Raw genomic sequence first — 14,656 nt, forward strand, 5'->3', positions numbered from 1 at the left:
CATAGGAGCTACCCAAGGTTTTGTTTTGGTAGGGCCAGATAGCTGGTCTTGTTCTTATTAACTTCTTGACCACTATTATCATCACAATGTAAACAGGATCCAAGGGAACCCAGCATTTTAATTAACTTGAGCCTCTCCCAGTGGTGGGCTCTACTTACTCTCTTTTAAGGCAATAGATGTTTACCGTTAAATAGATTCTTAAAAAAATAACATTAAAAATGTAAGACAGGCACAACATACTTTCAAAAAGCTTTTCTAAGAAGTATAATTTTATTTCTGATATTATTTTCAGGAAATATTTTAAAAATTAAACTACCTTGAGGATCTACAAAGAATGCCTGAATTTGAATCTATTGTTAAGAGCCAAAGAAATCCTCCAAACCAGGAGAAATCTTCTAGATAAGCTATTTGGGGAAGATAAAAAGAATTTAAAAGTACATGAGCACTTACTATTATGTAATTCCCTGCTTTTAAAATTTTCTCTACCGAAAAGCTAGGACACTCATGATTTATTATACTCTTCTAGTTTGTTCTGTTTCAATTGGGGAAAGCTTGCAAATAAAACTTATAAAGTAGAAAAGCATATGGATAGTATGGGACTCCAGGCTTTCATTTAATGTGGCACTTTGTGTGACTGTACACTTAGAGAATGTAGTAATGAGAGGCAATCCCACGAGTATGGGTTGTGTCTACAGTGGAAAGTGGGTCCCATTTTTAGTAACTTATAAAACCCTTTCCAATGCCTAGAGAAAATGAAAATAGGGAAGCTAATTTCAAAGATTTCTCCAGGAAAAGTGATGATGTGTTGGGACAAATGTGCCCCATAGCAATGACTGACTACTCAGCCCCACTTTTCCTTCTGGAACTCTGTCTAGACGGGGTCTCACCTTGAACTTAGCCTCCCTCTCCCTTCTGTAACTCTCTCTAGACTGAGTCTCACCTTGAATACCTGCAACTCTTCTAGTACCACCTCTTCCATATTCCATTTCTCCTTTGAAATGCTAACAACTTTTAGGACTGTTCCAATATCTGAAAAGGATAAAGCAAAACCAGAACTCATTATACTGCTGTTCATATGCAATATCTAGTTTAAGTCTATTTATAGAAATCTTTAAATTGTTCCCCTCATTTTTTCTCTGAATGCTTTTCAAAATATCTACCTAAATGAAGGATGTAAGAAATGTTTTGCCGTTTTTAAATGATATGGATTTTTACCTAGTAATGTAGATATTCATAAAATGAATATTAAAAGATAGAAATTTAGAACATATTTGTTACAAAAATATATGCCTAATTTAAATATTGGTTAAAATAATAGAGCATAATGTATTTTTGATCTTACATAAAAGGTACTTTTATATATTAAAATATATTTTAATGTATTTGGATAATAAAGTAAAATTAGTAATAATGCATTTATCTTTCTGGAATATATATGCAATTCATTATATATTTAATCTGGCATAAAAATTGAGAAATACGTTGTTTTATTAACATTAAATATGAACACATAATCATTAAAGCAATGTACATGGCAATGTCTTTTGGTAGATTCTATTTCTAAATCATTACCAATAAGCCAAACAATACCATTTTTTAAAAACAATTGTAATTCATATTAAAAGGCAGAATACAAGGAAATAATGTCAAAACAAAACCAATCCTTAGAAATTATGTCTTAGGAAAATTAACATAGATTTACAGATTTATCAGTAGCACATAGCAGGAAAATAACCAAAAGAACACTTTAAGAAAAGAAAATTGATTTATTTGTATTTAATTTATGCAAAATTGTTATACTTAATATTCTGAGTAATATGGTTAGATTTATAGAGAGTAACAATGTGGTTGGATTTATATATTTATCCTTATAAGGATATATATAGGAATATTCCTAATATATAGTAATGTACAAAATACCCTGGATTATTTAAGTTTGATTTTTCAGTCACCTGAGATGTATATTTAAAATGCATATTTCAATGCCATAATTATCTTAACATCACCATAATGTTCTCAGTGAAAGTTAGCTACTGCCACCTAGTGGCTTAATTGCATTTGCAGTAGTGAACTGTTAATGACAAATGAACTCTGGCAAATTAAATGTCAAACTCATGAGAATTACTAAGACTAATTATTTAAAGTTGTGACCCTTAAATATCCATTTTATAAATCCTGGGAGATCCCTTATTTATCTTTGTCTTGAACTAGTTCTCTGCAATATAATCATATTTAATAACTGGTCTTTGAAATTTATCTAGCATATGCTTGATAATAAACCTAACTTCTGCAAAACAATAAAATTATTTAAAAATTAAATAAACCTAATTTTGTTTCACATTTCAAAAAACATTTCCAATAAAACGACTTTTTCTAGAGACATTAAAAGACATTTTTCATTAATGTCTACTTCAATCCATTAGGTAGTGTCAATTATCTATATAATGCTGTACCTTTGTTTAACAGTATCTGCTTTCTTTACTGTTAATAGTTTTTTAAATATTAGAAAAGAACTTTATGCTTTCTCACATCTGGGAAACTAACAAAATAAATAATTTCTATATGCATAATATATATGTGTATACATATGTTTATGTGTGTGTCTAAAATTGCTTCCTGTGACTTTACATACTAGCTACATAGCATCAACTGTGATTTTTTTTGAAATAAGTTGTTATCTAGACCATGGTGGCCTTGAACTCATGGTCTTCATTTTTCAATCTCCTGAATGCTGGGATTGCAAGTACCACCACCAGGTAAAAAGTTAAAAATATATTAATTGTTTCATGGTCACTAAGTTAGCAGACCAAAGATAAATAAAATGGGGTCCAATAATGAGAGTCCACAAAATTCATTGTATGCACAAAATTCAAGACAATTAAAAATGATCTCCAAGTTTATTTAAAGGTCTTTATAAAGTCATGGGTTAACATTTTCGAAAACTTATTTGGTGCCCTTTAAATCAGTGATTCTCAAAACCAGTGAAAGATGAAGTTCAAAAATAAACACTGTTTAGCCTCAATTGCTAAATGCTTGCTTCTACTCACTCAACACAAACACACACACACACACACACACACACACACACACACACACACACACACACACACACACCACCTAATCTATAGTCATCACATAGCAACCTTAATACCTTTCAAATATATTTTGAAAGCTCACATGGAAGATAAATATGGTAATTAATAGGACATTATAGTTTTTTAAGAAACACTGACAAATAGCAGATAATAATTATTTATTTTGATTTGGACCAAGAAATATTTTTGAAGATTAGCTTTCATTTAATGTGATAATAATAAATTGCTTTGAAAGAAAGCTTAGTCTAGTTCAAGGCTCACCAGTTCCAAGAAACATTACATCGTACTGGCCGTCTTCTGCGATGACATGATCCACCACTATCTGCGTTAGTCTGTAGTCTACGTTTATGCGCTTGAACGTTGGTGCTCCTGCTACTGGGTAGACTGCCTTATACATCACTGGGTGCCGCTTTATGAAACTGATAACATCATCTGGAAAGTCTCGGGTAGACTTAATCAGGGGGTCATAAGTCTTGCTTGGACACTAAAGAGAACATAGACAAGAATAAAGATATTATGTACCTAAGAAACTTATGCTGACTGCCAAAGAAGTTTTCAAGTCAGATCATGGATGTGATGAAGAAACAGACAACAATCATTGTGGAATCAATGTGCAAGTTTAACAAATGCACCGTACCTACACTATGTTTAAATATGCTTTTGTCCCTCAGAAATAGTCTAGGTTACATATTTTAATGGTAGCTAATCATATTTCCTTGTGGAAATGTTTTCTTAGGGAAAACATTGTGATGATTACAGTTTCTAGTGAAAATACTTGAAATATTAGTTGAAACGATTGTTAAAAACATAAACATGAAGATTGTGAAAATACGTAGGAAGACCTTATTTTTAATTTCCTTTAAACAAAGTAGAATTGCAGTTCAATTCAAACCATTCTTCTTTAAAATAAAAAGGAACAAGTTAACAGCTCACCAAAGTTTCTTTCAGAAGACTTTCAATAGTTTGAAATTATACCCATCTACTTTTATTATAACTAGTGTGAAAATTATGCTGTGAACAATTCGACAGCTCTTTCCCCTAAAGGAGCTGTGAAGAAACCCTCAGGGAATTTTCCACTTCTGTCTAAAATTGCCTCCTGTGACTGTACACCAGATACATAAATAGTTAGCATCATGTGCCCTCTGGTGGTAAGAATAAAAATTCAAATAAGTACAGAGTAAATAAATTTGATGTGCCTTTGTCTAAAAAAGGCATTACTTTAAAATTTACCTTTCCTTTTCCACAGTAAACATATCCTTTCTCACTTTTAAAATATAATATCTGTTTCAAAATATTGTTAGACCTAGGAAGTATTTCTATATATAATAACAATGTTTGTCATTGACACATTTGAATTCTTAATGAACTAATGAATTGTTTTGCTATGGAAGGCTATAGTTAATTGGTGTATGCATAGTAAGAAAAAGAGTGACTTTAGAGAAACTGTATGAACGCATATAAAATATTTCCTTTGTCTTTTAGTCTTTAGATGAATTGGAACCAAGCTATTTACACTAGGGGCTAATTAGATCACACCAGTTCTGCAAAAACAAATCATACTTCTAAATGTTCTCAAGAGGGTCATTCAAAGACCCTGGAATTAGTGACAATATATAACTCTGACCCCAAATTTTGTCTCAACAAATTCATAATGGCTCATTGTGAATAAGAACAAAAATCAAAGTTGTACTTGAAAAAATAAAGTCAAAGTTTTTTTCTAGTTTTTGATAGTATCTGGCTTTCACACACACACAAAAAAATCTTGTATTCCTGCCATTTAAGAAATAGATCTCTTTTTTCTCTAGTTATTTGTCCCAGGACTATGCCTAAGAGATTAGACATGTCCTACATCATTAGCCATTTGGTACTTATTTAGCAAATCCTTAACTGGAGGCTGGTCTATACACTGAAGCCTGTGTGTTCAATCATTGTTTCTAGCGCTTAGCCTTCAGCCAAGTGGAATCTGTCAACTTGATAATGGAAGGAACCCTATATTAAGTAGATTAAGCTCGGAGCTCTGATAATACAAAGCTCTTACCCAATTACAGGCTGCATGTTTTAGGCTTAGTCAAACCCCATTCATAGTAGGCTTACAGCTTATAATGCCTGTGGTTCAGTCTGGTTGGTCTATCATCAAAATCAAAGCAAAAGCAAGATTTTGCCTGCACTACACTTTTGAAAAAGCTCTCCAACTTAAGAGAAAATGTCTTTGGACTTTGTAGTAGCTAGAGTTTCAAAAGAGGCAGATTGTGCCTCTGAAGCTACATTTTTTTACAAACAAATAAATAATTAGTTACATAGCTTAATATAAGTCAGTGCATCCCAAAAGATATAAATATTAAGCAAAAACTAAATTAGACAGTTTTTTTCATTGTTTGCCTCTGACAAAAAGAAAAAAAAAAGGCTCAGGTATAATCAAACACACACACAAATACATAAATAAAAAAGAAGAAGAATAGGAAAAGCTGGTTTCTATTCACTACCAGAAAATGATCTTTGAGAATACATTTTTCTAATAGCTTTTCCTCACTGCCTGAGGCCAGAGTAGGGAGAGGGCCCTTCCCCTCTCCTGGCATGAGGGACCTCTCTCCACATCACTGTGTGTGCACAAATGCAAGTGTTCATGACAGAACAGTATGAGCCAAATACTGTTATTTTAGTACACTCCATCTGGGAGAACTTTTTCTTTGATACCATATATCTAGGCAGCATACAGACTTACAAATAACTGCAGAGGCCAAGCAACATGTTAAGGTAAAAGAACGGTAGGAAAGAGGAAACCCAAAAAAAGTGTTCAGAAATTTCATCCAATATTTCTAGAAAAGTTCTCTGTCATACCTACCCATTCAGATATTAAAAATTCAAAGGAGCATATATGCATATCCTTTCATTTTCTAGCTATAATGTATTCCCCTTGACTATCTCCTACAGAGCCTTTTATTTCTGCTCATATTTCTGGCGTTTGCCTATTTTCTACCACTTGTACTCAGGTGAGTGGAGCAAAGAACTATGACTTTACCAACTGTTTTGAAAAAATATTAATGCAAATTAAGATTTGAGAGGAGGATAAGAGGGGGGGTAATAAACAGAATGAAAATGTTTTAGCCACACTTTCAAATGCCAGTATCTTGCTGGAAACATTAACACCATCTCAGAGCCGAAGAGAAAAGGAGAAGCTGCCTGGATAGACTCCGAGATGAAAGGGTAAGGCCACAGCCACAAGCCCTGCTCAGCGCCTGTCTGCATGGCGGGCTGCACAGCTGGCTAGGTGTGAGCCTGTTATGCTTGGCAGATTCGAGTGTTTGTGTAGGGCCTTGAGGAGTGCAGAGGGAAGCAATGGATAAGAAGAGAAGAAAAATGGGTTTTATCCAATGAGAGAACTTTGGCCCTTGGCAAGGCACCAGACAGCTGTTAAAAGTTTTCTCCCTCTGCTGCTGCGGGCTATTCTCTACAGGTCGCAGTTCCCTTTTAAACAAATCAGAGGAATGACAGATGGGAGGGAAGCCTAAGCCCAAGGAAAGACTGACCGAGGCTTACGCCTCCAACAATTGGGGAAAGTAAATTTAATGATATGTAAATTTATCATGTGAAAATGCAAACTTAGAAAATGCTACTTTCGTTTTCTGATGAATCTAAGTCTCAGCTTTTAAGAAGAAAACCCTAAGCCGGGCGCCAGTGGCTGATGCCTGTAATCCTTGTTATTCAGGGGGCTGAGATCTAAGGATCACGATTCAAAGCCAGCCTGGGCAAAAAGCCCGTGAAACTCTTGTCTCGAATAAACCTCCAGAAAACTGGAAGTGGCACTGTAGCTCAAATGGTAGAGCGCTCGCTTGAGCTGAACAAACAGCTCTGGGACAGTGTCAAACCCGGAGTTCAAGCCCCACCACCACCAACAACAACAAAAGAAGAAAACCTATTTTATATACCAGAGATAGAAAAATCAGACATGAAAGGAGAGTAGTCAATCTCTCTCTTTCTCTTTTTCTCTCTTCCTCCCTCTTCTCCTCTCTCCTTTCTTGTTCTTTTTATCTTTTACTTATTATGGGAACAATTTTTCCTATTATTCTTTTGATTCTTTGTATTCACATATATTAATTGTATAAGGAAATTTCATTATGACATTTCCATATGCATACAATGTACTCTAGCCAGATCAAGACCTCAATCTCTTTCTTTTCCCCTTCTTACTACAAGTTCAATAGTTTCCTATCGAAACTTATTCTCTTATATGCATATTCACTCTCATTCATCCTCTCTGTTCACCCTCACCTGACCATTGGTACCCAAACCTACCAGAACCGATTTTATTTTTCTGCCATTCATTTTAAAGGATATATTCTTTACACAGGGGAGTCCACTGTGGTATTGCACAGCTCACATACTTTAAGTCAATTTCCACTATTGCTTTTTCGTTCTCTATCTTTTCTACACCCATATTGACCAACAATTTTCAGTGACTTCAGAATTCTCTTTTGTGCAACAAAATTATGAACCAATCTCATGTAAGGCTAGGTGATGTCCTGAGGTGGTTATTATTATTATTATTGTTGTTGTTGTTGTTATTGTTATTATTTAATTTCTAGAACATCAGGCAGGTGTGCTTGGACTCAGGGCTTGTCAGTGGTAGATGATCATGATAAGGCAGACTTGCTAGCAGACCTAGAATCAAAAGAATGGTACGATTTCTCAATGTCTCTTGCAGCATTAGAAAGGGTAGTTGTTTGTAATAGCACATTCAGAAGAGTAAAGCTGGAAAGCCATGATTTCAAGGCCCATCAGGGACAAAGAGCAAGTTCCTGGCAAGTCTGGGTTGAATAGCAAGCATTTGTTTCTAGGGAGATTAAAAAGGTCTAAAAATTTGGTGGGAAATAAATATTAGCTACACTATATTAGCTATACTAATAGTCTAAATTTTGTTGGTTTGATCCCATAGCAAAACAACCAACAGAGAAAAAAAGGAAAAAAAGAACATAGATGACAAAAGAATAACAAGCCCTAGTATAAATGGAGGAAATTGTAATATCTCTGTTTTCAGATTTTCTCTATAGGAAAATCCCATGTGAGGAGTTATAGATGACAACATGTCCTATTTAGAGAATGTCTTGAAATGCTTTAGAAAGGAGCATATTCCATGTTGAGAGTTAGATACTTGCTGAGTTTAGTATGGTGGCTCACACTTGTAATCCTATCTACTTGGCAGCCTGAAATAGCTGGACTCACAGTTCAAGGTAAATCTATGCACAACAAAGTTTTGGAGACCCCTTCTCAAGGAAGAGCTGGACAAGGCAGGAAGTGAGACCCTCATCTCAGCAATAACAAAAGAAGTAGAGCTGGAGGAGTTTAAGAATAAGAATGCCTGCTTAGTAAACACAGGACTTTGAGTTAGAAACCTCTAGACTGGAAGCATGCATGAGGCCCTGGGTTCGATTCCTCAGCACCACATAAGCAGAAAAAGCTGGAAGTGGCACTGCGGCTCAATTGGTAGAGTGCTTGCCTTGAGCTGAAGAGCTGAGGGACAGTACTCAGGCCTAGAGCACTCGGGTCCCATGACCGACCCCCAAAAATAAAATAAATAAATAGATAAAAAACCTCTAAGTCACCAAAAAAGAAAAAAAAAGCCTAAATGTTATTTATATAGTACACTATTAAATTATATGACTGACTCATTGATATACTAATGTCTTTTGGAATAAAAAAAAGATCTGAACTAAAATAGAATTAAGGAATAAAAGAAAGGAAATGTTTGTTTGAGGAATATTTCAGATATAATATGCTTTATAGAACATTTTGATGTTCTTAATAAATACGTATAAAACATATTTAAGTTTTGTTGAACCAGTTCTACATTACATTTTAATATATGTTTCTTCTTTTTTCTCACTAACATGACATATGATCGTCAGAATAAACCACAGAAGGACAATGAAGAGAAAAAACAAGAGCTTGGCCCAGTGGTTTTTGTTATTTTTGTGTGACTTAAAGCTTCTTTGCTCAGATAAAAAGAAAATGTCACCAAAGAAAACTGTAAAGTAAGGAAAATGTTTAGACAATGGGCATTAGTATATGGGTATTCACACACACACATATACATCAAGAAGAAAGGTGTACCCATATGGTAGGAAATACATAAGAGGCAGAGCTGATGTGAGATGTGTTTTTGGCCTGTCATACTGCATTCCTTTTACTGGGCCATAGCGTTCTAGCAGATTATTAGCTCTGGCCTTACTTGAAGTTGTTGTCCACATCTGATTTATACCACTCTTTTTGGAATATTTCACTTCACTTGCAACTTCATATTCCAACCCCTCAAATATTCAGTTTGGACACCAGAGGGCAGACAAATCACTTAAGTGAAGAACTTCCAGACTACAAGCTTGTGACTTTCCAGGATCATTCACATAGCAGTGTAGAGTGATTGTTGTTCAAAGAAAGTACAGCATCCAGCGTGTCAAACACAAAACAAAACAAAGGTAGAAATGATATTTTATCTGTAGTGTTTAGCTGATGTCAGATTATATCCTACTGTGTAAAACATAAGAAATATGCAGCTTTGAGTGGTTTAAAACAAGTACAGATAAGAGAGGATGTCAGGAGAAAATATAAAACCACCTAAAGTTGTTTTAGGTAAACTGCTCTACTACCCTGCATGTTAAAGAATGGAAAGACATTAGAGACCATGAAGAAGAGGGCAGGAAGACTCATCAGAATACTCTAAACCTCTTTTCCACTTTGCTATTTCTGGCAATATGATATTGGGAAAGTGATTCAATTGTTCTGGGCATCACATTCCTCCTGTGCAAAATAAGGGTGAATTATGTGGTTTCTATCATCCACCCCAGTTCTTACATTCTCAAATTTTACAAGGGCAGTCACTCGATATACTGTGAAAAATAAATCCAATGATTTTATGAGTGTAGTAATTTAAAATGGTGAAGTTCATTTAGGCAAAGCAAATTTAGTAACAGAGTTTTCATATCTGATATATAATGTTCCTAACTTTAACATTTATATTTCAAATAAATAGTGTAATTTAGAAACACAGAAAAATAGCAGGACAAGCAAGTGAAAGGTTTTGTGATTGCTTCAGTTTTCTGCTTTTTGGTTTCGTGAGACACAGTCTTACTGTGTAGATCAGGCTGGCCTCAAACTGAGGCTGAAGGCCTCAGTCTTCTGCCTGCTTAAATTAGAGATTTGTGGCACCATTCCTGCCTCTAAATTATTTCAAACGGACTAAAAAAGTGAGCACGTAAAGACTTTATATAATCTCTCTGTTCTTTTACATATTTTCAAATTTGGTTGCAGTGATTTTTGAATAGCTAATATCAGAATACTTGACATAAATTTGTTCTTTTCTCTTTGAAAATAAACATCAGTTGGGCGCTGGTGGCCAACTCCTATAATTCTAGCTACTCAGGAGGCTGAGATCTGAGGATTGCAGTTCAAAGCCACCTGGGCAAGAAAAGCTTTGAAACTCTTATCTCCAATAAACTACTAGAAAACCACAAGTGGCACTGTGGCTCAAGTGGTCGAGCTCTAGCCTTGAGCTGAAGAGTTGAGGGACAGTGCCCAGGCCCAGAGTTCAAGCCCCACAACTGACAAAAAAAGAAAAGAAAAGAAACATCACGCACTGACATTTGTGTTTTCTGTTTGCTTTTCTCTTTCATTTTTTTCTCTTTTTTCCCATCATTACTGCTATATCATACAGGTGGCTGGTACTCAGGAGTTTCATATAAAATGTGTTTTCTTCTAGAATCCTGTAGTGCAGATCGCTCCTTAGGCAGGAACTGGGAAGGATAAGGACTGGTCCTCTCTATAGCACTCCAGACCTACAGTGTCCCTAAAAACAATGTCATCTGAAAGCACTCATCTAAAATTATTTTCACAATCATTTTCAACTTTTAAGTATCAGAGTACTTAATTTGTCTGTGTACACAAAAGATTTGCTTTAATTAATTTAGATAGTCTTAACCCTGAATGATATATTTCTCCTGTAAATACCCAGATGAGTAAGGCAATTAAAATTGTAAAGATATGAATTAAAATTAAGACCTCAAGTAAATATTATCATCCTTTGGTTGATACACATACATACATACACATGCACAGAAAACAGGCAATTCGATTCAGTACAAGCGAATTAACCATGAGAACATTATGCTAAATGAGGTAAACCTTTCATAGAAAGACAAACTCTGCATGATTCAACTTATATAAACTTAACTTATGAAATATAACTGTAATAGTCACAAGGTTAGAGGCAAAATGGAGAGTTACTATTCAATATGCAAAAAGTCTCAATTTAGGATGGTAAGGGGAAACAAAGGAGGAGGCAACAATGCTTGATAAGAAATGTACTCATTACCTTGCTGATGTAATTGTAACCCCCTCTACAGTACTTTCACAATAAAAAAACTTATTAATAAAAAATCTCAATTTACTAAGTTCTACAGATGTATAACATGGTACCTGTATAACATAGTACCAATATTAAACAAAAATGTAGTATATACTTTATCATTTGAAATGACAGATTATTGTTAACTATATTTATCACCACAAGATCAGAGAACATACCCAGACCCTGAGTTCAGAACCCTAATAATCAGCAGAAAGAGAGAGAGAGAGAAAGAGAGAGAGGTATATTTAAATAGGAATTACTTCATATTTGGGCCCAAAATATCACTGAAATAAATTTAGAATAAGGAATAATAAAAGAATATTTTTCCAAGATAATACATTAATTTACATAAAAAAGAATGTGGAAAATCAGGAAAGTAGAGTACCAGCTATTTTCTCCATAAAAGAAATCTATGAAAAGGTAGAATTTATAGTACTTGAAGGATTTACTCAACGTTTTTTTCTCAGAGATTTCAGAGAGTATTTTAGGTCTCTTAAAAGCAATATTCATGCCAGGCACCATTGGCTCAATCTGTAATCCCAGCTACTCAGGAGGCTGAGATTTGAGGATTGTGTTTCAAAGCCAGCCTGGGTAGGAAAGTCCTTGAGACTTTTATTTTGAATAAACTACCAGAAAACCGGAAGTGATGCTGTGACACAAGTGGTAGAGTACTAGCCTTGAACTGAAGAGCTCAGGGACACAACCCAGGCCCAGAGTTCAAGCCCCACGACAAACAACAACAACACAAAGAAAATCAGAATAAATCCTAAAAGGAAAAAAATAGATTTTTTTCTTTATAATATTAAATCAATTAACTAATCCTTCCTTATTTAAACAGCTTGAACTATTTTAATTATAACAACAATGAAAACTAGTCTTTCATTCATTATGCTTATAAAACAGTTTAAACAAATGGATAAATCTTAAAAAAAAACCAACATATTTCTGGTTCTTTCAGTACTTCAAATGTGATTTTTACTACTGGAAAAGAGTTTGAACTCAGGGTTGGTTAAAATCCCTTCACATTGAACAAGTATATATTATTTCAAGGTGCAGGAAAATGAAAGAAAGATAATGGGTTAGTATTGAATAGCTAAATTATGTTATTGTAGATTATAAAGCCATGTTGGTGATTCTATGAACATAATGGCAATAAACTCAATATTTGCAACATAATCCACTCATTAAAATATAGTTCATTATTTCTGATTATAGTCAAAATTGTTATTCAAAACAAAAAATATTAATTTCACATAAAGGCTAGTAAATTAAATTACATCCCTATAAATAAACGACAATTTCTTGAACAATCAACAGCATAGGTTGCTATGGAGTCCAGTGTAGTTCAAAAGTACAGAATTTGGAATCAGATAGGAGATGCGGTTTTAGGTTGGATACATACGGTGCCAGGCCGCGGATATGGAATCCTTCCATCATACTGCACCCAGCGATGCTCCACACTCTCTTTATGCGCATATGGACCATTAAAAACAGCTCTGATATCAGCCATGTTAAATACACACACGGCAGAGCCTTTGAAGATAGAACTGAAAGAAAGTCAGGTGATCACTCAGAGTTAAAAACATACCATAGCCAAGAACTACTAGGAAGAAAAAATCATTTAGAACGCTCTGATTGGCAGGTACTTCCAGAAAACAAAACAAAACTATAACTATATATATATATATATATATATATATATATATATGTATACACATATATATACACACACATACATGTATATATATGTATATATGCAATATATGTATATATGTGTGTATATACACACACACATGCACACGCATGCCTGAAGGAGCATCTGGTCAATCAATCCTATTAGGTGATGAGTGAAGACTATGTAACAGGTAATTAGCCAGTTGAGCACATGAAGGTACCCAGAACCAAGCTGCTGGTTAAATTTCAGGAACTAAATGAAGTCTCATGGGATACTTCATCAGTAAGTAAAAATTATTTAGCAAAACTTAACAATAGTAAAGAATATAGAGAAAAAGATATAAATATCCATATCTTTTAAAATTTCATTTGAAGTTATTATAGCACAATGCTAGAAAAAAACTTACTGTATAAAAAGTGACATTGGTTGTGTTTAAGACTAATTGTTTGATCTGTGACTTACAGTTATTTATCTGTTGGTTTAAACATAATGAACATTATATAATTCAGGTGCAAATGTGTTTGCAATGAATAATAAATTCAGTGTTGGGACTCGGGGCCTGGATTCTGTACCTGAGCTTTTCCTTTTTTTTTTTTTTTTTTTTCCACTCTACCATTTTGAGCCACAGTTCCACTTCTGGTTTTCTGGTGATTAATTGGAGATAAGAGGCACATGGACTTTTCTGCCTGCATTGGCTTTGAAGTATGATCCTAAGATCTTAGCATCCTAAGTAGGTAATATTACAGTTGTGATCCACTAGGCCCAGAAGTGAATTTATGCTTAAGTTTTGAAATCTAGTTTGTTTCTTTTTGAATTGAGCTTATTATGTCATAGCTTCTTACCTGAAACTTAAGATACACATAATTATTTAAAAATAGAAAAGCTTCACAGGAATTCTATAATAGTTAAACATTCTTAACATGTATCTTTGTGTGTATGTGTCAAAATTAAAAGACATTTTATTTGGGTGAAAAACTTTCAGGGATTCACATCCTTTAAAATGAGTTTATCTTTTATGATCTAAGAGATTGACTATCTCAACATTACACAAACATGCTAACTATTTGCTAGCACAAGAAACTCAATTATTTCTATTCTTAAGATGACATTAATGAGAAACATCAAAAGGTAATGATAAACATGCAGCTCAGACTAAAGTAGCTGCTAGCCACGAAGTCGGTCATTTCCATAAAAATCGCATATGCATCTGTGATATTTGAGGGAACAATGCATCATGCTTAATAGCATTGTCATTATTGAAGGTTAATTATGTCTTCTCACTTGACAAAGGATATGACATGAATGCCAGCCTTACCTCAGGCTTCAGGACAGCATTAAAAATAACACAACAAAGTATACCAGGAACAAAGAGTTGACTTGAAACTTCACACTCTGGGTGGGCAGAAATTTGATATGAAAAAAACAAGGAGGAGAAGAAGAAAAAGAAAAGGAACTATCTTGGGGCTACATTTCCCTGGCACATATCTG

General features: G+C 34.3%; 1 protein-coding gene across 2 annotated transcripts in view; it reads right to left on the reverse strand.

Moving 5' to 3' along the window:
- Positions 1 to 14,656, reverse strand: part of Sema3d (semaphorin 3D) — a 173,014-nt gene that overhangs the window by 22,966 nt on the left and 135,392 nt on the right. For both annotated transcript variants that reach the window (XM_069996375.1, XM_069996374.1), the window contains exons 11-13: positions 12,896 to 13,040; positions 3,357 to 3,579; positions 941 to 1,029 (exon numbers count right to left, since the gene is read on the reverse strand). In XM_069996375.1, coding sequence (XP_069852476.1) covers positions 941 to 1,029; positions 3,357 to 3,579; positions 12,896 to 13,040 — 457 coding nt within the window. The remainder of the gene's footprint in view (positions 1 to 940; positions 1,030 to 3,356; positions 3,580 to 12,895; positions 13,041 to 14,656) is intronic.

This window comes from Dipodomys merriami, unplaced genomic scaffold, assembly GCF_024711535.1.
Source record: "Dipodomys merriami isolate MVZ:Mamm:240054 unplaced genomic scaffold, mDipMer1.0.p SCAF_5, whole genome shotgun sequence".
Lineage (NCBI taxonomy): Eukaryota > Metazoa > Chordata > Mammalia > Rodentia > Heteromyidae > Dipodomys > Dipodomys merriami.